This window comes from Musa acuminata, chromosome BXJ2-10 (genome assembly GCF_036884655.1).
Source record: "Musa acuminata AAA Group cultivar baxijiao chromosome BXJ2-10, Cavendish_Baxijiao_AAA, whole genome shotgun sequence".
Taxonomy (NCBI): Eukaryota; Viridiplantae; Streptophyta; class Magnoliopsida; order Zingiberales; family Musaceae; genus Musa; species Musa acuminata.
In genome coordinates, this window is record NC_088347.1 from 23,029,825 (window position 1) to 23,052,500 (window position 22,676).

Here is a 22,676-nt window from a genome sequence, read left to right on the forward strand (position 1 = left end):
GATGCAAAGAAATAATGTAGTTGGAATAATAACTGTAATTCTATTATACTCGATAAGATCAATTAGGATACAAGTGAGAGGAATGATCATGACTTCGATTCTAGCAATTCAGTCCAGCGTTTCCTCAGGGTCTCAAAGGCTTCTGAAAAAGGAAGAACTTTCAGTGCAATATTTCCTTGCACAGAAATCTCAGACATGAGGCCCAGCCTCATCAGTGTATCAACCGCCTTGTCAACAGGCATTTCGATCTGCAGAAAATGAACACTCAATATTGTTATTAATTTATGCACACCTCATAATATTTTGAAGAAGGATTTCTTTCATACCTTTTCCTTAAATCTGTCATACATGAACTTCTCACATGAATCTTTAATATTTTTGCGGCATGATATCTGCATATTGAACAACAAATTTTATAAGATGTGTACAAAGCCGGTCTTCATCACTTACCTTTAACAAAACAAAAAATCTCTATCCTAACCGTGTTTCATGATCCCTTTTAGTTTTCACTTGGTTCTTATAAAAACATAAGATTCTTAAACCATAGGGAACACTAATGAAACCACAGATTAATTATATCCTTTCTTTAAACGATAGTGACAGATAATGTATTCATTGTACCAAATTTAAAAATAAAAAGAACCCACAGATGTGATGAAGAAAATTGTCTAAACCACTAGAAAAGAAATCCCCAAAATAACAATTATAGTTAGTGTCAGTTGTTAGATTGGCATCCCATTTTACTTCATTGATGTTTCTTCAAAACAACGAAAAATACAAAAGTGGAAATCAATGAGCATAACATGGCTAAAGTGACTGAATTGACCAAAATATATGAACACTAAAACTAGAGAAATACAACTACATCCTTCATGTAATAGCTACATATCATTCTTGTATTCCCACTTGGAATGAACACAGAGCTAATGTACCTGATATGTTTCAGGATGCAGTAGAATTGCATAAACCAGAACTGCTTCCTTGAACTGCATGAAATACTAAGATATAAAGATAAGAAACGAAAATAATATTCTAAACAAGAGCTTCTTACTTGCTGTTGTTCAGAAGCATCAACAAGAAAGTGAACCGAACCAAATCCACTTGCTAAAGTTTTCTCATAAAGGGTTCTATTAACCAGCAGCTGAAAACAAATATATGCATTCAGTTGTTATTGAAAATATCCTTGTCAAAAGAAAATAAAAAAAGAAAAGCAATAATCCTTCATGCCAAGATTACTTGATTACCTTACTATAGAGTTACAAGAAGGCCAAAATTATAATGTACATCAATGAATATTTTAATGATTGGAATAGGTATTAGTAGTTTGATGCTTTCAGTCACTGACCAACTTTGATTTTTCTCCTAAAATTTAGCTTTACACTAGAAGTTGAGTAAAATTAGAGTTAGCTTTAAATATTAAAAGGTCAGAGGCATGCTTTGTTTTACTAGACTAATTATGAAATTGGAGTTAGCTTTAAATAGCAAGGATTGAAATATCATACCGTACCAGAGTTTCGACATTCGCTCGGTACGGTATTGTATACCGAGCAGTATACCGTTCGATATATATATATATATATATATATATATATATATATATCGCCCGGTAACGGGCGGTTCGTGTACCGATCTACTGACGGACTAGTACATACCGCCCGTACCGGACGGTATTATTCGAAATTGAAGATCTTGTTAAATAGTATATAGTTTACATCCTTGTTTAGGGATGAGATCATCATGAAAAGCATGATCCACAAAATATTCCCACATGTAATGGTCTCCACCTTTTATTAGGTAATTTGAACATAATTTAAACAAAAAAAAAAACTTTGAACTAAAAAAATTGGATATTATCCACTTCTTGAAGAGAAGGCAGTTATTCATGAAATCATGGTACAGGCAGAGAACAATGAAAAACCAACAGCAACAATTGTTATACAAAAACAGATCATTATTAAAAATAAGATACCTTTGCAGAAAGTTTATTGAGTTTACAGAACTAAGCAATTTAATAGGTATTGAACTCACCTGATACCGGTCCCAAGTCTGTTTGTAACCTAACACTACTCGACTCAGATAAATTATAAGTGCACTGATGGCGATCACATCAAGAAGAACAGCAGACCTGCTTGTGCAGAAAAATGATATTTAAGAAGCCCTCTGATTTAGAAACTTGACAAATAAAAGGTGATTACAGACAACAATAACATGAGGTAAAACTCCTCTAGAAGACAGAGACAGAAGAACACAGGAGATTTTACACTATGCAGAGATGTTCCATGTATGCACTGAATCATGACATCTTACCATACTTTCCATCAGCTATAATCCTTTGGTTATAAAATATTAATTCTTACAGTGTTTCTAATACAAATAGCTATTCCATCTATCTAAAACACACTATCTATCAAGTTTCATTTGAAATAGATCATCAGGCCCTACAAAGCTATCAAGTTCACGACAACTGTTAATGGACTTATGTGTGCCAAGTAAACAATTTCAAATAATCAGCAACTTAGTTTGGAACTTCTCATTACGAATATGTTAAGAAGGCCCCAGTGTTGTGACATAAAAACTGAAAAGAGAAAACTTAGATCCACATCCTCACTCAAACCTATATTATACACATATTTCCTCAATGAATATGTTCTATAACTCTGTCCTCTCTGAGAAAAACAATTTCCAGAGAAATTGAATAGCAGATTATCTTGTACTTAGAAGAATTTGTTGTCCTTCGACTATGTATTCAAACAATAAAGCATAGATAGTGAAAGACCAAAGTAGAATAACAAGCTCTTTAATGTATAACTAGATATATAGATCAGGGTTCTTTATCTCGTATTGTATGATAGGGTTTTTAAGTTAGAAATAAATATACATTTAGTATAATTTTAGCAAAACTAATATAAATTAGGCAAGAATAATGTCATATATTCTTTTCGGGCTTTGAGGAGTAGCCTTGTGTAAGGTTCGTAATTTCGGTCCGTTCCATATCATTCTTCCTCTTAATCCTCCCAAATTAACCTTCTAAATTCGATTCAATCCATAAATTGTTGTTTTGTTGAATTTAGGAGAGTGAAAATACGAGAATAAGAGAGAGAATGTGAGAAAAAATGAGCTTGAGAGAGTTTAAGAGAGTTTGAGAGTGAAATGGATTGAAATAGAGGGGAGGAAAGGGTTTAAAAACCCTTGAGAAGGCCTCCAACGGTTAAATCAACCATTAGAGTACTGTTACCATTTGGTAATGATTGATTTCGACTGTTATCACCCTATACAACCTCGTATCGCTCGATACAGGGTTAGATGCCTGATACCACTCAGTAACGAGCGGCCCGCGTGCCAGTCTGCTGGCGAACCAGTATGTTCCGCCCATACTGGACAGTACAGTACGGTATTGCAAACCCTGATATAGATAGTAGATACAAAAGGACAAACAAAAAAAAATTAGAGATTTATCGATGCACATAACCATAGTGAAAGGACTGCACAGTTCAAAAGAACCAAAATTAAGAATTCACTTTCATCTAATATTTATAAGAACCTCATGAAAGTGCAGGTTTGCTTTTTCAGGATGAAAATGAAGTTAGAAGTGTATCACATGCGTACGGAGAAGAGGCAATGTTCTCAAATTTGTAATTAATAAAGTATGCCAACAATCCAAGTAAGCTTGCAACATCCAATCGCACCTGTAGTACAAAATATAAAAAGTATTTTTGAGGCAAAAGATAATAGTCAATAACTTATGATTATTATTCAATATCAACCTTAGAGTAAATTCATGAATATGAACATACCGTATCTAGGATACGGAAAGATAATTTCTTGTGGGGAAAAATAACCTGCATTTGAAATATTCAAATACATGTAAGCTTGTTTTCGAAATAAACTTCAAACGACAGCATATGCAGAAGCTGAATGGTATATCCATTTCAGAATTACCACAGTCTAGAATTATATTAATTTACCGGGAGATCTGGAATTGGTATTTTCTCATATATCTTTAACTGGAGAGGGTCAATGCCAGGTATGTCATTTTCATTTTGATCTTCTTTCTCATTATAAAGGAGGACCAGTTCTTGAAAAGCTGGCTCCTGATACAAAATCAAAACAGAATTTCAAACATCTGTTAAACAAATGTCTGACAGTAGATATAATATACAATAACAACAAGAAGTTGTAAAGTACTAGTTACTTGGGACAGCTACATAAATCTTTTGTTGCCATTAAGCTCTACAAAAATCAATCTCATAGTTAAATTAAAAGTATTTAAATCTTTATTTATAGTTTATACTTTATAGTAAAATCTTCTGAGGTATTCTTCAAGTTCTCCCATACCGGTAATACTAATTGTGTCATTTCTTCTAACTACAGCATCTATCGACCTTCTTAGCACATGTCCATATAAATGATTTTCTTTTTCTTTTATCCTCTATTGAAGTCAATAGGTAGAAATAAAATAAAAAAAATCAATATTCTTGTGCCCAAAGAATTGTGTACATATCTACCAACAAAATTCAATGACATATATAGAACTCATATATAAACTTACTTAATGGGCCATTATAAGTTCAGTAGGGCATTTTATTTTTACCCATTTAAAAAGGGCCATCAGGTGGGTACTTCATTAGTTTGCTCTTAGCTTTCAAAACATAGCACTTACATTTTCTATGTTCTCCTAAATCTTTTACTGCAGAAAGTCAAGAACCAAGGGGTCCAAAAGTTTAAAGGCATCACATGAGACTAAAGATAAAGTGAGTGTAGCTCAATTTTTAGCACTTTCCTTTCCTTTCATTTTCTTGACTCTTTCAAATCTTCCATTTACTCTTCTTGTCATTCTTCTTACCTTTGTCAGTGTAATTTTCATTTTCTTCCATCCTTGCTTCGGATTTCTTACATTCTGCAAATATTTCTAATTAAATTTGAAGTGCAATAAAATATTATTGATTACAGATACTAGACTCCAAACTAAAGTTTATTAGTGATTGTCAATTTGTCATACCATCTTACTATTCTGATACTCAATTATCATTGAGTTTAATATTCAGAGACAGACTTAAATCTACCTTTGATAGTTACCTATTGATTCAACAGCATATATTGCCTCCATCCAGTGTCAGATTCATACTTATTTTATACCACACAATGTGCCAATAAATATACTGCTTCCAAGCAACATTCCTCGCATCTTTTCTAGAAGCCTTAAAAAGAAAACAATAGGCATCCATGTTCACATAAAATCTGGCAGTTTTTAAAACGTGCCCTAACAAATTATATCCATTCATACTAACATCACAGTGACAAAATTCAACTATTCTCGTCATCTCTAGCATCTTGATCAATCAGCAGTTATATTCGGTTTTGGTAAAGCTATCAGAGAAGGTATAACAAGGGATTCTTTTGACTATACTCAACATAAAAGATGCTTAGTAGTAAAGATGATAGTAAATTACACAATTGTATGAAGAAAAATTCAGATTTAAGAGTTGAAAATTCTCAACACTAAGTATAAAAGTTAGTTGTCAATTACCTGAAGGGTTGACTGTGAGCATAGAATGTAAGCTGCAGTTTTTAACATTTTCCATACACTATAGCTACATGATTCCCTTGAAGCAGGTTCCCATATGTTGCTGAGAGTTATCCTTGGAAGAAAGTTTGTCCTAAAAAAGTTCTTTTTATTTAATTCCTATACATCACAGCATCTAAAACAGCAAGAAATATTCACAAACAAGAATTTAAAAATTATAAAGGAATTGCAGAAAATGAAAATATATGAAAAGTAAAAGCAGGCAGTTCTAAATAAAAAATTTGCATGAAACACAAAGTGCTGGACAAATATGAAGCTGAAAGTATATGTTGACCTACAGCAACAATTCATATAGCATCTTCCAGAGAAGTCATGGACCAAGAGACACAGTTTGGTTTTCTGATACTGATCACACATCACCATAAAAGAAAGAGAAACATTTTAAGTTTCAACTGTTTTGGCTTCAAAACTGACACTTATCATATTTTTCTTTATTTAGGATCATGTTCTCCATTAACCTGTGAGTCAATGTCTACTGCCTATGTTTATTCATCTTTATTCATCTCATCACATGGTAGTTGACTAGTTTCTCCAGCTTATACATTGTCACCTTGCTGGCAAACTTTGGGTATTGGGGACTGCTTTATAACACAATCAGTTAGGCACCCACTACCTACAAGCCAATTAGACAGTGTAGCCTGGACTACCACACACCATGATTTAGTGCCACATCGGATATCAAAAAAGATTTAATTTAATTTATAGGGTTAGATGGGTCTAGTATTAACTTAGACTTAAGCAGTTTAAATCAATCACTCGGATCTTTCAAGTTAATGAGTCAATTATTATATTAGGGTGGATTGTATATGATATCAGAGTAGATATATTCTTAGACATAGTGAATGATCCAGATGAAAAAAAACTATCATGGATGGGGCAAGAAGAACATCGCCAATATTTTATTATTGGGCATGGGCAAAAGACATGGTGCCACTGGGACAGACCTCATATGCACCATAACATATTTTGCTTTTGGGCTATGAAAATTTTGGCCATGAGATTCGTGCTGATAAGAAGGTTACGAATATGAGGATTAATCTTGGTGGCATGACTAAAGCCCTGTTCTTCGGTCCACACTCCTTTTGTTTGTGTTTGCATAGTAGGACACAAATCATTTGCTCTTGCCACCATCATTAGTAGACATACTATGATCCACGTCATTGTCATCTTCGCGAACCTCACGAAGTATGAAAGCTGAAGGAGAAGACGTCTCATCATCCAACTATATTTGTTGCTCATCAATTGCTTCTAAAGAATGAACGGACTACAACAAGCATATAGCTACAGTTGTGAAAGCAATGTTGACGTCGATAGTGATATAAGACCATGATTTGGTTCTGATTTGTGAAATGTTCTCAAAGTATTGGCTGACTGTATTCAGATTAGTCACAAATGAAACTCTCAACCATCCTCAAACCATGTAAACAAAACCCAAGTTGCAAACTTACAAGTATCCAGGTGGCTTTTAGCACATATATGATAGAAGCATACCCAACCATTACATTTGGAAAATGAATAAGAACATCAGCACAGGTCTCAGAAGCATACACAACATACCTAAAAAATAGGAATATTACTACAGATTTAATTAGACAAGGCACGTTTCATTTCTCTTTTGTCTAATAATATATTTTTATTTTTCATTTATTTCTATTCTTTAGCTAATTTGAAGCTGTGGTTATGTTTTCACATCCAAGTCCAAGTTGGGCAAAAGGCTAATGTTGAGCAAAAAAATTAAAAATTACGAGCACTAACCTCAATTTGGTCTCTGGATTTACTTTATCATCAAAGTCAGTTGATGCTTCTGGGAGTGAAGGAATTATTCCAAACCAAACAAGCATTCGTCTTATGAGTCTTCCACGAGGTCCTACAGGTGATAAAAGCCCTTCGTAACGAGAGACAGCCTTTTGTGCAGCAAGCCAAACAGGAAGATCAATATCTGTTATCCGGTCAGTGTCTTGATGATTTCTTGATGTGCTTTCACAATAGGACAGTGCAGTTTCAGGAGAATATTTCTCCCTAAGCCAAATCTTCAGTTTATCCATCCAAATTTCGATATTTTGCACTTCATGATAACGCTTCAAAGCCTGTTGTCAACTAAAAAGTATATGAACAGGAAGCTTAAATTTATGAAGAGGGAGGTGGCAACTTGAAATTTAAACAAACTTGACAACTTAACTTGAAGAAAGAAATTGAATACAAATTAGAGCAAGTACCAAAAACACTCGGCAAATAGAAAGACACAAGATATCCCTAAATTTCTAACAGAAAGTGAATGGTAAAGTTCTCTTTCATTATTTCCAAGGTTCAATATATGAAAAAGCAAGTCTGAAATGATTTCTTTTGATGCACTATTAAAAAGATATATGAATCTTGCAACAAAGAGCATTTTGGAACCAGACATATATGAATGCACATGAATGTCTCTAGGTTTTAGAAGATCAAGATGTTGAAGCCAAAATCTTCACTTAATAGAAGATCCGCCAAACCTACGAGCCAGTTGAACCTGCATATGACAGGAGGTTCACAAGAAAGAACCAGGATGAGTTGGTGCAGGACTGGGATCCATGTGCAATAAAAATAAAAGAGAAAACTTGTGATAGCAAGCTAAATTGCACGGAAATAATGACACTATTGCAAAAGCTACATGCTCATGTTGCAATTTGACTTATGCAGGAGTCAATTTTATCATTCATATCCACTTCAGAATACTCTTTCATAATAAAGAAACCAAATATAGGCATGTGGAGTAAAAAAAAAAGAACAATACTAAAACCACAGCTGGAAGGATTTATCTCTCATGAAATGGTTCAATAGTGATGCTTCGCTCATAAGTATAAAATGAAAATAAAGGAGGAGTAGAATTAGGTACTGATCACATAAAAATAAAAATAAAAATAAAAATAGAATCTTAAATAACTTATACCTTTAGTCTTGCCCATCCAAACTAAATATAAACAAACATCAAAACATCAAGAACTCATGATGACTAGACAAATTCATAATAAATGTCATTAATACAAGGGAATATCAATGTAAAAAAAAGGTCAACTAACCTCATTAAGCCATCTTCCAATTCTTTTCACTGGTTTTGATAGATTAAAGAAAATCTCTTGCAAGAGCTTTGACTGCAGATAATCTAATTTTTCAACAATAAGGAAACCCTTCTGCATCTCAGTTGCATATCCACGCCTGAAAGACATTGAGCTACAAGGCTAAATAGATGATACAATGATATAACCATGGAAGAAAACTAATTCACAAGAGAAGCACTTCACCATTTTAGTGACTACATTTTGTTGTCAAATATGCACTTCACTAATTGCATATCCACACCATTTTGTTTTCAAATAATATTTCAGTGATACCAAAAACACGCCTTAATATTCATCCAATAGATTTGTAACACTGCAGCAGCTGTCGAGATATTACCACAAGAATATGTTGCAAACTAATATCAATATGTAGCATTGACCAAAATAAGTATTGAGTTCTGTTTTGAAAGTTTCTTCCCCATCCAGTAGTTCATTAGAAATAAATTATATGACAAGACAAACCATTACAATAAACACAGCATATTTTTATTCTAAGATTCCTACCAAAATACATATGATTTACAAATGAATTATTATATATTCCTGTTTCAAACTTTCATCCATTAACAGAAGTACTAAACTAAATAAACATGGCAATATAGAAAACATAACCAAGTAAATATATTGGGTATGGACAAATAATTGTTTATTCATCGACTTCCAGTACATGATGTTTCTGATGATGTTAAGGCTGCCATTTGTTCTTTGTGCAGCACTATCTCTGAAACTACTTAACACATTTATTGAATATCTACAGAAAAATATTGTTGAATTAATTCAGGTGCATCTATGTAGAAAATGAGATGTTTGTATGTTCCAGCATCACAGATGAGTTCTGGAAACAGGCTATGCTGGGAGACCATGGAAAATGGCAGTCAGAATTGGGTTGGAATATCTTCAGTTCAATTGAATAAGCCAATTTGAAGGTAAAGAACATCAAACCATAAATCTGATGTTAAGAATGACAGAATACATATGAAACTGGGAGCACATGAGAAAGCATTGGCATCAGTGCTGCTCAAACCAATCAGATTCTGACTGTTTTCTAAATTTTAATGGTTAAAAGGCCACAATTTTAGCTCAGGAACGTCCAGTTACACCAGGATATTGTGGGATTTAGAGACGAGGCTAGTATGTTGCTCAGCAATTCTCAGAGTAACACATCTATCTTTCATGCAGAGTTTAAGGCTTTAATAAATACATTGGAAATTGTGATTTAGAAAACAGTTGCCATAAAAGTTTGAACCAGATTCAGAAGCTACTGTCCAGTTCAGCATGGGAGAATGCCATGGTATGCCAACAGAATTATGTTTTAAATATCCAATAATCCAAGAATGCAAAGACTGAAATGGAAGGAACAAAACCAGGATGCATCGGGCAAAAGAGGGAACACTCTATCAGTTTTGATGGCTATGATTAACTGATCATGAACATATCAGTTTTAATGAATTTTGGACTTAGATTCTGTATTTTGCCTAACTGATTTTGGCCTGTACAAAACATTTGTTTAGTTACACCATGAACTGAATACAACAAGCTACAAGTAGTCATAATGTACCAACTTTTTAAGTTGAACTACATGTATATTTTACTGTCATTAAGAGCATTTAAATCTTAATTTATATTTTAAGAGCATTCAAATCTTAATTTATAGTTTAAACTTTAAATTAAATTCATTTTAGGTTTTCCTCCACCTATGTTTGTAACACTAATACTAATTAGTAATTACCTCATCTCTTCTAACTACAGCTTAAATGAGAGTAGATCATTACTTCATTTATTACAATCAAAAACTAATTAATTCTGACAATTAGGTTAAATACACTGGAAAAGTGTTTAGGATCTCAAGAATACTCATGTTACTACACCTATAAAAAGAATATATGAATTGCAACAATCAATTGCTTAAGCAAAATATCAAAATCTAAATGTTTTACCAGTATAAAAAGACTAGGATCACACCTGAATATTATTGCATTTGATTCAAAAGCTTTTTTCCAGTCCACATATACTGGGAGTGTCAAGAGATAGTCATTATTTAATGCATTTGTTAATAGTAAATCCTCTACTGACAATTCTTCAAACTGAGCATCTTGTAGAAGCTTCATAAAGGAGTGCTGAAATTTATTTGCAGCAGCAACTCTGCATTTGAAAACCACCTTTATGACAATTAGAAGTGGCAGATCAACCTAAACTATACAGTATGACTAATAAGTTCTTCCATAGGGACAACAGAAGAAAAGAGTTACAAATATATAAAACAGGATTAAATTGTTTCAGCTGCTTGTTTAAGAAGGCAAATCATACAATATGGTTCTTCAGAACTTTCATTATTTAAATTGATGTACTGTCATTATTGATTTATTGATTCTTTAACATCTGCAAGTAAGATTAATAATTACAAACCATACACAAGACTGACATGATTGAAACTTTAAACTAAAAGAAAATCTCCCACCAAGGACTTGTGAATTTTCAACTATTTCAGGTTAATAGTTTCAAAACTAAAATTGTGTTCAACAGTCAATATATTCACAAGTCTGTTATTAAAATTCACAAGTCTGTTTCAAAACTATTAACCTGTGAATATACAAGTCAAACCAAAGGCTTGATCAGATAGTTTCAAAACTAAAATTGTGTTCAACAGTCAATATATTTAGATTTCCTTAAGAAAGAAAGATAAGGAGAGTCAATACACTCAATACTTGTCATTTACAGGTTGTATGATGAAGCTGTAAAAGGATAAGACTCAGATTAGACCAGAATCCCACTAATCCAATCTATAACCAAAATGCCCAAACATTCTGAACTTATCACATCCCAATATTCTTTGATTTATTTCATTAGGCCAAGACCTGAATTTATGTGATGGTGAACATACCACAAAGATCATATTGTATAGGTTGTTTGCTATTAGTTGGATGATCAGACCATCTAACTATAAGTCTATAAACATATTCAGCTTATATAGAAATGGTTTTTAAATTAGATCAAAACACATCCAATCAACTGACATGTCTCCAATAAAAGGAATGACTGACATCTATTACTTGGTCATAATGCAAAAATAAAATATTGTCTAAATGTATAAAAACCAATAGACAATATTAACGTATCAAATATTGCTCGTATCGGTTAATATGCCCTGCATTTATCAGCCTGACAACCAACTAAGATGTTGATTGGGCGATTTCATCCGGTTTCGTCCCACTTGGGCAGCAAATAGCCTGGTATAATCTGGTACTAGGGGACAAGCTTAAAGACCAATACCTATACTATTCTTTTTTTTTCAGCATTTATATTGACAATTGTATCTTCTAATTTTGATTCCCTCAAACTCTTTCTCAAAGACTCCCCCTCCCTCTCATGCACTGTCTCCCTCTTCTCTTCTCCACAGGACCTCCTCCTCTGCCTGCCATTTCATTGAAGTCTCCTCCTCATGCAAATCATTGAATCCTCCTACTAATATGCATCCACCTCCTCCACCTTCTCTTCCTCCTCATCCGCCTCCTCTTTCCTCCTCCACCACCCCCTCGTCCGCCTCCGCCTCCGCCTCCGCCTCTGCCTCCTCTTCCAACCTTCTCACCCTCTTTCTCTCTAGTCCAAAAGGTACCAACCCGCAACAAGCCATACCACTCTGGCTGCCGGTTAGTATTGGCAACTGTCCAATTAATCCTTGGATAGTTCAAAGGCACGGAATCACTATAATATAAGCATTAGTGGCCATCAAGCTATAAGAAAAAGGATAAATTCTATATTTTTCCTTCATACAATGTTATGTACAAAAGGTGCAAATGATTTAATTACCACTTTATCAAATATATGAAGCTTGTATAGTATTAACAAAAGTTCATTTTTCTTGTTCCAAGTCTCTCATATCTGGTGAGCTCATTGAATTCCAGTACTTTGATAAGATGACTATCTTAACTGAAATCTAATATTATTCTCTCAAATAACTGAAATCTATATCTTCTTATCTCAAAGTAACATAAATCTAAATCTTTATCACCTGCCATGAATATATATCACATCACTTCAAAAAGGTCCGTGTTTGTAGCTTCATACTTGGCCATTGATTACACCAATTATAAGGAGGAAAAGCTTCCTGCTGCAGGTAGTATCATGACTAAAGTTGGATAAGCAATTATATCTACTTGGTCATGCAATGAAAAGTAAGAATATTCTGTTTGATTTGTCAATGGAACAATCTGCCACAAAAGTTGGTATAACATTATAATGACGCACCAATCTAGGTGTATTAATGATCCAATGTGAAATGGTCCTTGTTTGAAGACAACCTATTGCTTTGGGTAAAACTCACAAGAAAAATTATATAATTGTTTATCGTCAAAAGAATGAAAAGTACATGGATCCTCACCGAACAATATAGAAGCTTAATTTGCTACTCGATCCTATGTTAAGCAAGCTAATTATATTGCAGTTTGTGTTCTACATAACAGTCTAAAAAATAAAAATAGTACTTTTGATGAATGTCCCATACTTCAAGGACATTTAACAGATAAAAGTGGCTTGCAAGGAAAATAATTCTGTACTTTGGACTGCACAAAGTTAAATTAACAAGTCTTGGAACCCTTTTGGTTTTGGGTCCATCAGAAAATCTTCTTCAAAATGAACACTTGGTTTCAAAGATCAGACTGAAAGATCAACACTAGATTACGGTGTCGACCATATGTGCCCACCATGCAGCTTCTGAGTCCAGAAAATTCTTTTCAAACTAAAAAATAGGATAACCAAGATTCAACTGAGACGAGCTTTATAAGTAAAGGTGCCAGCCATAGTACTACATGCATGTAACCAGCTGCATTCATCATGGTACCCTATAAACATTTGAGGCTCCGATTATGGTGTCCATGTTGGCGCCTAGCCATGGGCTTCCACATGCAACACCTAAATCCTTCTATCAAAATTTGGCTATACAATCTATATTACCAAAATCTGTATTGAATCAAACATATATAATATGAAGAACAGGTTCCTTTAGCAATCAAAAGACAGCCATGGGATTTCTTGATTGTGCATGTCCAATACAAACTCTGGTCTGACACAAAGCAGAAGCTATAAATATTACATTTTCTGATGAGTTATTCTAATAGTAACCTTATGTTTCTTCTGTAAAATCACATAAGCAATCCCCAAGATATATACTCCAAAGGAACAACTGTAACTAACCTTGACCCAAGAATCGAATCCACAGGAGACCGTCCGAATAGTTTCCTTAGGTCCCAACCATTACTAAGATATAACAGTTTATCAATGTCATCATTTCTGGAGCTGTTTGCTTCCCCATTTCCAGTACTATCAGAACTCTCACTTGAAATATGCTGCCTGTTGTAATCATCTTCTTCCAGTTTCATTGAAGAAAGCCCAGCATGCCGTTCTTTTGAACATGTGCTTGAGTAATAAGCCCTCATCTCCTCCAAAATACCTTTATGTTCAGCATGAAGGATGGCATCCAAGCACCTGAAGATAGGACAATTTATTTTAATTCCAATAAAGCTTTTTAATAACAAAAAATAATGAGATGGCAATAATCTTGAGAATCAGCATGATGACAAAGCAATTCACCATAATTGAATAGACAAAAATCACTGATTGCAGAAGAAACTTCAAGATTGAAAATAAACAAGAACATCTTTGGCTCTTCACACATAACAATGGCTCAAACATGAATATCTTCCTCATAAAAAACTTAAATAATTTTGTGAGAAAAAAGATGGCAATCTTTGAGAAATGACACTAAAAGTTAATGAAAATACTAAATTAATTATAAAAAATGTCAATGAAGATAAACTCGGCCTTGAAAACTTTAGAACTTCTAAGGAGCTAGTAGAGAGCATCCAACAGTGAGTTTCTGGTTCTTTTGAAGAAGAATTGCAGCCGTGGCCTATCTTAGGTTGCGATTCATAATGACAGATCAAAAATTCAACATGGTAAAACAAGTAGATATTGAGAGGAGGAAAAAGAAGGAAAAAAACAGGAGCATGGGTAACCCAACAAATTAGTACAAGATACATACTCAGAACCTAACCACTCAGTCTTCTTCTCCTTCCACAATTGGGGAAATCCTAACCAAAACAAATAGTCGTACCATCATGGAACCCTTTTAAGATGTCTTTAGATAAGCCATAACCCAAACAAATATTCTTACCTACATGAAACATTCATACTAACATGAAACCCCTTTTAATGTCTTTGGAGAAGCCCTAACCGGAAAGAAATATTCATACTGGCATGAAACCCCTTTTAAGATGTTGTATCCTACTATAATATTTACACAGTTGGACTGATTTGATCACCAATCCATTCAAATGCGAAGCAAAAATTCAAAGAGGACTTAAATATTTTACGTCATTTATCCCTGCAGCATGCTGTGGCGGAGACCGTTACATAAATTGTGATACTTCCATCCACTTGACAAGATGACCTTATCAACATATAGAGCTTTGAAATTATCATATTCAAAGCTTAAAATAATGACCCAAGTACCCAACCACGGGTATAGCAAAAGCTTTATCACATTTACAGTGAACCCACCTTCTATCCATTTGACAAAGTTCCTTTCTAGATGCAAGCAAATATCAAAGTACTTCAAAGCATTATAGCAGTTTACCCTTCCCAGACGTTTTCCTAAGAGTTCATTAAATTCTTGCATTTGCATCTGCACTTTACATAGGTTAGTTTGGAAGGAAATTTCCACTTCAGAAGGAACTATAAAAAATAAGCTTGTTAAGTGTCAAAGGTTATAAATATATATAGGGTACTTTCCTAATAGCTTAAACTTTTGGGATTACTGGTCATCCAATCAGAAACATTTATCATGGTATGAGAGCAAGTCATGTGCTCGAAAAATGTATCAACCCCTCTATGTTTAGTCCAATATTTAATCAATACTTGTGAAAATCCTTCTTAATTGACCTGCACCACACACTTGGTTCGATTTCACATGTGCTTTCACCTGAGAGAGGATGTTAAAAGTTATAACTTTATATGTCTATATGTATGTATGTATATATGTACGGTCCTTTCTTAAAGCTTAAGGTTTTGGGATTAGGACCACCCAATCAAAATCTTTATCGTAAAGCATTGCTTTCCTAATATTTTTGTCCGTACCGTTGGTAATTGCTGCTAGTTTCTCAGTCTCTCAAAGAGACATCTGCTGAACCTCATATGTTGTTCTTCAACAGGGCTTCTAAGTAATCCTACAATAACCAGGAACAAATTGAACCGAAGCAGAAGATAATGGTGTGCTAGAAAAGAAGAATCCCATGCATTTGTCATTTCATTTCCGATGTTTTGCCACAAGGAAGCAAGCTTACATGGCCAAGCGCTTAAACTCCTCAGCGTCCTGCTTCGATCCGAACATGGTGAGGATGGCATCAAGGAGATCGTCCTTGGTAACAGAGATGTACTTCTGCCTGGGCACGTAAATCCCGGATATCCCCTTCCGCTCCTTACGGGGTGGCGTATCATCATCCTGCTCGGAAGTAACCTTCGACTCCTCCGTCACAACAGACCCTGCAGCCGGTTCCGAAGCCGAATCGTATCTCAGATGCTGCGTGGGAGTTACTCTCGGGGTTCTCAAAGCGCGCGGAGAAAACGAGGAGGCCGCCACGGGACGAACGCGGTAGCGAGAGGGAGAGGCGAGGGGTTTCTCGAAGCGTACATGGAAGAAGCTCGGTGGAGAACTCGATCGGAGCATTATGAGGAAGAAGACGATCGAGCTTGGTGGAGGGAAGACTGGGGAAAAGGGCAGCGGAGGGCGACTTGGAGCATCTCTGACCGCCACTCCTTCGGAGGGGGTGTCGTGGAAGCTTGGGGATTTCCTTCGTGGGGTGCGGAGGGCAGCGAAAAATCTGCGGCTCCGAGCCAACCTTATAAGATCCGAATCCGATAATTGTCTTAAATTCGTATATTGATGTAGAATCAGAATCCGAATCCGATGTGATACAGATTGACGCTTTAAATACCACCGTATGTTGTCTGTAATATATGTGCTGAGGGAGATGTCCTGATAACAAAAGTTCAATATACGAATTATCAACACTTATCTTTTCCGATAAATTTTGTATTTTATTTTGTGATAGTATGTATATCCGATCTATTTATTAAAAAAATTTAAAATTTAAAAGGGTTCAAAATCTCATTAGAAAAAATTCTAAAGATGTTAGTAGTCATAAAAGCCTTGACTAGTTAGGTGTTGGAATCAAATCTCCTCTTCACCATTATTCTTGGGGATAAAAAAAAAATTAATAATAATATCAAAAAAAATTACAAACACAAGATTTACATTATTTGAACTCCATATCTAAATCTATAAAAAAAATAATCTTTCATATCAAGTAAGCAATAAGTTCTATAATGATAAGTTGAATTATTCCTTCACTTTAGATTTACTAAAGGAACACTGTAAGTATTCAAGATATTTCTCAAATCTTTCCGAACTAAAATCTAGAACTGCATAAAATATCTATAAATTTTTTTGAATATCTTGTTGACCAAGTTTTTAAAATTTGTAATATTTTTTATTTATATATGAATTTTTTTATCACGTAAGGATATGGATGTGGTTTGAATGTATGATTTCGACCAAAAATATAATGTAGATTTAGATTGGTACATTCTGGCACGACTTGCATGGTGACAGGTGGCAACTACCTTATGGTCGACATAGCACATACGTACTGACAAAGTACCTCGTAATTAAGGGCGATGGAAGTCGTACCCATGCCGCTTTGATCTGTACGAGGCGGCACTACCCTACCTCAAACCATCCACAATGACGTAAGGTGGTGTCACACGGCACGGAGGCGTGCACGTCGACCCTGTTAGCATACAATCTGTAATATACTATATTAAATGTGGAAACAATATTTTATGCCAGGATAGAAATCAAATAATTAGATCTGGTTTTACGATATGTACCTTTTGATGCCATCTGAAAAAAGACCTCTGTTTGATCTGCAAAGGCATCATTTCTAGATCCAAGATTGCTATGAATATGCAAAGAGGAACATGACCACTTATATTAATGGTTAGGGAGAAGATACGAGAGAGATACTGTGTAATCCCTCAACTGAATCTTCTATGAGATGTGTAACCTCTCTTCTTCTTTTTAGGTCCTGTCTATTTATAGACGAGAGCAGAAGGTTTAGGACAAATAATTATGAGAGTTCTTCCGAGCATCTCCTAAAGAATCCTACTTTAAGTGAATTTTTTTTTTATTGGGCAATATATGTTATCAGAATCTAATTAGTTATATTATATATATCTTATCCAATTATAAAAACCTACAAAATCTAACAGGCCTATATCATGCGAAGAGCATGGATCGACCTTCCGAGGTATCATTTATCATTAACGAGCCTCGTATGGTCGACTCTCCAACAAATATGTATAAAAGTCAATCCCTTCCCCATTGACAAGGAGATACACCTATATACCATCTCGAGCTGACTTAAACTTCAGAAGGGTCAAGTCAGGAATCCCCTCCCAACATAAACCCTTTTTTCGCAAAGAGTAGCAAACCAAGGTTCGTCTTAACTCGACTAGTGAGGCTTCTCCTCGACCCGATCTAGTTCTAACCGTGCTGACTCCTGTGTTAAGTTCAATAACAATTAGCACTGAGTACGGTAGTTTAGATGCATAAATCTAAAAAAAATCATCAATCCCAATAATATAACAATTGAAATATTACTATTTCAATTGGAATATGATGTTGAAACATAATGGTAAATTGGAATTGTAATTTCTCATATTATTTTAGAGGTATATTATGAAGTAATGCTAGAAACAAAAGATTGTTAGTATATGTTGCTACTAAAAGATAAAAAGCTATTAGAAACTGCTACAACGAAATAAAGTATTGCTGTGACTACTTCCATGGATTGGTATGTATGTGATGTCCACGAGACTCTTCTTAAGCTTCAATAGAGTATTTGATTCAGGTCGGCACGAGGAACAGAGTCTCTTCCTCAGTGGTGAAGCTTGCGATTGCGGAGCAAACCGTCACAACCACCACCAGAGTTGCCGCCACGAATCTCATGGCTTTCCTGCTGCTATCCATGGAAGACACGCCCCGTTCCTTCTTCTCATCCTCTTCGACCTCTCCTTCGTCGTCAGCTCTCATCTCTTCCTCCTGTTCTTTTCCCCACCTGTTCTCGTCCTCAGCATCCTTTCTGTCACTCTCATCATCCATATGCACCACCGCGCAGGACTCGATGTCAGAGAAGGCAGGCGAAGAAGTCTCAGGGTGATCGATAACCTCATGGCCGGCCATGGATTCTGCCCACTCGAGGAAGGTGTTCTCGAGAGCTGAGAGCTTGTCGGCAATGCAGCTGATGTGCTGTGAGCAATCTGTAGATTGCGAGTCAGCCTCAGCTCTCAGGATCTTTTTCATGAAATCGATCTTCTTGGCCATCTTCAACAGGTCAACGCTCTCGGACGCGAACGCCATAGGTTGCTGCAGGAGCTTTCCGAACTCTGATTCAAGTGCTTCGATCTTTCTCTGCAGTGTGGGGTGATTGGCCATTGTTTCTGCTCTTTCTCGTCCTCCTCCTCCTCCTCCGAAGAATTCTTGGGTTGGCAGCAGATCTATGGCAACGTTTCGTTATATATGACCGAGGAATACCCTACAGTTTGGGATTCCGAATCCGAATTCACATCATGCAATATAAATAGTTGGATTTAGGGACTCATGCAGGAAAGTAGCTTCTTCTGGTCTGTATACATTAGGCATTAGGTTATATCGTAGAGGTGTTGATGAATCACTGAATAGTTGCTTATTATAATCTGATGCGTACCATAATTTTTTTTTATGTTTTTTTTGGACTTTAGCAAAGAACAATTAATTGTCACTAATTTATGTTTTTTTTTGGACTTTAGCAGCATTTTTTAGAAGTCTCATTACATATTTTCCGGAGATCACACTATGTGAGATTTATCAGATCATAGATTTATTTGATTGCAGGGTAAAGGATCTTTTGTTGAATTTATTTTATGTAAAAGAAATGTAAACTAAAGGCAAAGGATTTGGAAATGTTTTCTTTACTTATTTTGAAGGAAAAATATAGAACATGAAAAACATTTTTTCAGATAAAATTATGTTCTTCTATAATTATTATTCTTCCTCAGAAAACAGATAATTCCATGGAATATATATATATATATATATATATATATATAATCATGACTCAATTTAGTAACATAATTTGATGATAATATTAATGTTAATCATCAACTATAGGGAATAACATAATAGGAGTCTCTCTATAATTTTGGTTTCTTGGGATGGGCTAATATGCTACTTGCTAAATTTAAAATGGAACTTACATATTTACAAAGATGAAATCATACATTTTATATATATATATATATATATATATATATATATATATATATATATATATATATATATATATATATTAGAGAAAAGTCCATCCATGGAGTATATGGTGGCAATTATTATGATCTTGCATAAAGATATTGTAGATATATCAATACTCACCAAAGCTAAAAGCATAATGCCAACACAAGCAAGTAGTCCTTAAGACATAATTAGATCTATTTTATCAGCTCCATGACCCAAGCACAAGCAAACACATAAGTAGCATTAAACCCAGAAAACCCTGCTGCCTTTGCCATGGCTTCAAACTCCTCCTCAGTCCTCTCTTTTCCTCCAGGATTGAAAGCCAGCATTGCAAGGTCTGCATGGAATGCACACTGGGCTTTTGTTGTAGGTTTGGGAAGTGTTGGGAGGATCAACTCCACCACTATCACCTTTCCTTTCTGTGGCAAAGCCTTCCAACAGTTCTTCAGTATCTTTGCACAGTGATCATCACTCCAATCATGAAGAACCCACTGTGGTTGCCACAATTGAGAGCATCAATTATTTGAACATCATTAATGATAATTTTAGTTATCAGAATTCAGAGTTGAATTCTACAACAATTAGTTTGCTTTTTTGGGTTGAAGCAATGGTGATCTCTCTTCACATTTGATGCAAGTAATGAGGACATCATGTTCTATATTACCATGAATTGCTTTGTTCATTTTGAAGGAAGTCTCAAGTCACTAAAGAACATTACCTTCAATAAAATGGCATCACCTGATGGAACACTTGTAAACATGTCTCCAATAACATGCTCTACTCCTGCAAATTCAAGTAACTTGTAACATTAATATCATACAAGTGTTTCTTCTTGTTAGATCCTAACTCATAAAATTTAGAAATTATTTTTATGGATTTCATGCTTAAAACACAAATATCATACATAATTTGAAATAACTCAAGAACTCTTATTTGTATTGAATTGACCATTTAATTATTCCACTATGCTCAAATCTAAATTAATGATAGTATATTCATCAAATTCTAAAAGCTTTATTTCATCGTAAAAGTTTAAACATAATCGACTTATTGTCAATTATAACATTCATGGAGATATCTCATTGGCCAACTTGATTGGATAATTGATTGATCTATAAATTTTATAAACTAAACTTTCTCATTAAAATCGGTGATAATGTATACATGTATGTTATTCATGATGTCCTAACTCACTAGGATAACTAAACGATCGATTAGTTCAATAACCTTGAATTATTAAATCAAAATAGATAAATATAAATTAATAATATTCATCTATCGATTGTTTATAGACTATTTATATGGATACTAATTAGAATCCTTTAAGATTGATTTATAATTGCAAAGTGAAGATTAGCAAAAGAACATCAAAATCAAGATCTTTTGATTCTAAAAATATATATAATATAAGAATTTTCAATATAATCACTCTAATAACCATACATACCTAGGAAAGGTGGTGCATCGGAGATGACATGTGGGAGGTCGAAGTTAATGGCCTTGATGTGAGGATACTTGGTGGTGATCATGTGAAGGGAAACACCGATGCCACCACCAACATCAACAAGCGTCTTCACGTCATCGAAGCTATGATAGATCTGTAATAGCCTATTGGTTATCATGGTCGATTGGCCTTTCATAGCCTCATTAAATACCTTGTTGAATCTTGGATCGACACCTTGATACTCGAACGCTGTCATTCCATATGCTATGTCGAAGGGAACACCACCATGTAGGATTGCATTCTTCAAACAGTACCTATCATTATTTATAGTATTTACAATATACATAAACTAAATAAGAAGCAATTAGCTATCAAAAAGCAACAACAATCATAAATTTCTGAACTCGAATCAGTCACTTACCTTTGTTTTTTTTTTTTTTTTTTTAGTAAAAGTAAATTGATTGTTGTAAAGTTTCTACAAATAGCCAACTAACTCATTGATATGTCAAGATTATCTATGGATATAATATTTAACATCATTCTCAAGATCTTTAGTTAATAGTAAAATTAAATTTGATAAAAATATTTTTTTCTCTTCGAATAATGTGCTCCAATTTATGAGAATAATATATGAGAAAACATTCCCAAGATCTTTAGTCACTTAACTTTGTCAAAAACAAAACATATGAGAAAAATATTATTTATAAAAAATCATAAGAATTTTAGTGATGAATCAAAATTGGCTCAACTTGGATTCAAACCTAAGGGTCGATCGTGCCATATGATAAGATTCATCACTAATTTTATTCTATTTTAGTGTGAGTTGTATCCATGATTTTGTTATGTTAGAATAGCCACTTTAGGGAGAGGAGTTACTTTTGGCTCTTATTAGGTATTGACTCTCCAACTCTTACGAGCCTAAATATGATATCGTTAATTTTCTCATTTTGGTGTGGACTCTATTTCATAACGTCTATCACTGCTCTTCTCCTCTTAAATGCTCCACGGTGAGCATCACCTGATAAGGTTCATCACTCATCTCCTCTTCAGGCTTTATGATGGGAGCCATTGGATATGGTGTAGGATTAAATGTGCTCTTATCAGACCCTCTCAGTTAGGGAGGTCTATTCAGGTCTCAAGGTGAGCACAAGCTCACAACTCGTATAT

At 34.5% G+C, this 22,676-nt stretch overlaps 2 protein-coding genes across 2 annotated transcripts in view; both read right to left on the bottom strand.

Moving 5' to 3' along the window:
* Window positions 1–17: 17 nt before the first annotated feature.
* LOC135625668 (uncharacterized) lies at window positions 18–17,426 on the bottom strand. The gene is made up of 15 exons (XM_065130753.1): window positions 17,394–17,426; window positions 16,017–16,708; window positions 13,870–14,160; window positions 10,642–10,821; window positions 8,641–8,776; window positions 7,340–7,671; window positions 5,528–5,657; window positions 3,966–4,091; window positions 3,795–3,839; window positions 3,607–3,686; window positions 2,029–2,125; window positions 1,052–1,141; window positions 933–986; window positions 327–392; window positions 18–248 (listed from the first exon to the last, which is right to left on the bottom strand). The coding sequence occupies exons 1-15, from the start codon at window positions 17,424–17,426 to the stop codon at window positions 87–89; spliced, it is 2,514 nt and encodes an 837-aa protein (XP_064986825.1). The 3' UTR covers window positions 18–86.
* Window positions 17,427–20,150: 2,724 nt separating this feature from the next.
* Window positions 20,151–22,676, bottom strand: part of LOC104000428 (caffeic acid 3-O-methyltransferase) — a 3,285-nt gene continuing 759 nt past the window's right edge. The window contains exons 2-4 of the mRNA XM_009422472.3: window positions 21,513–21,823; window positions 20,784–20,848; window positions 20,151–20,556 (exon numbers count right to left, since the gene is read on the bottom strand). Coding sequence (XP_009420747.2) covers window positions 20,260–20,556; window positions 20,784–20,848; window positions 21,513–21,823 — 673 coding nt within the window. The 3' untranslated portion in view covers window positions 20,151–20,259. The remainder of the gene's footprint in view (window positions 20,557–20,783; window positions 20,849–21,512; window positions 21,824–22,676) is intronic.

What these genes read in the sequence shown, in the direction of transcription:
- LOC135625668 (XM_065130753.1), bottom strand. Translation starts at nt 17,426, where the DNA reads ATGGGTACGACTTCCATCGCCCTTAATTACGAG. An exon ending in CTTTCCGTATCCTAGATACG is followed by an intron (nt 3,687 to 3,794) that starts GTATGTTCATAT and finishes TTTGTACTACAG; the next exon opens with GTGCGATTGGATGTTGCAAG. An exon ending in ATGCTTCTGAACAACAGCAA is followed by an intron (nt 987 to 1,051) that starts GTAAGAAGCTCT and finishes TATTTCATGCAG; the next exon opens with TTCAAGGAAGCAGTTCTGGT.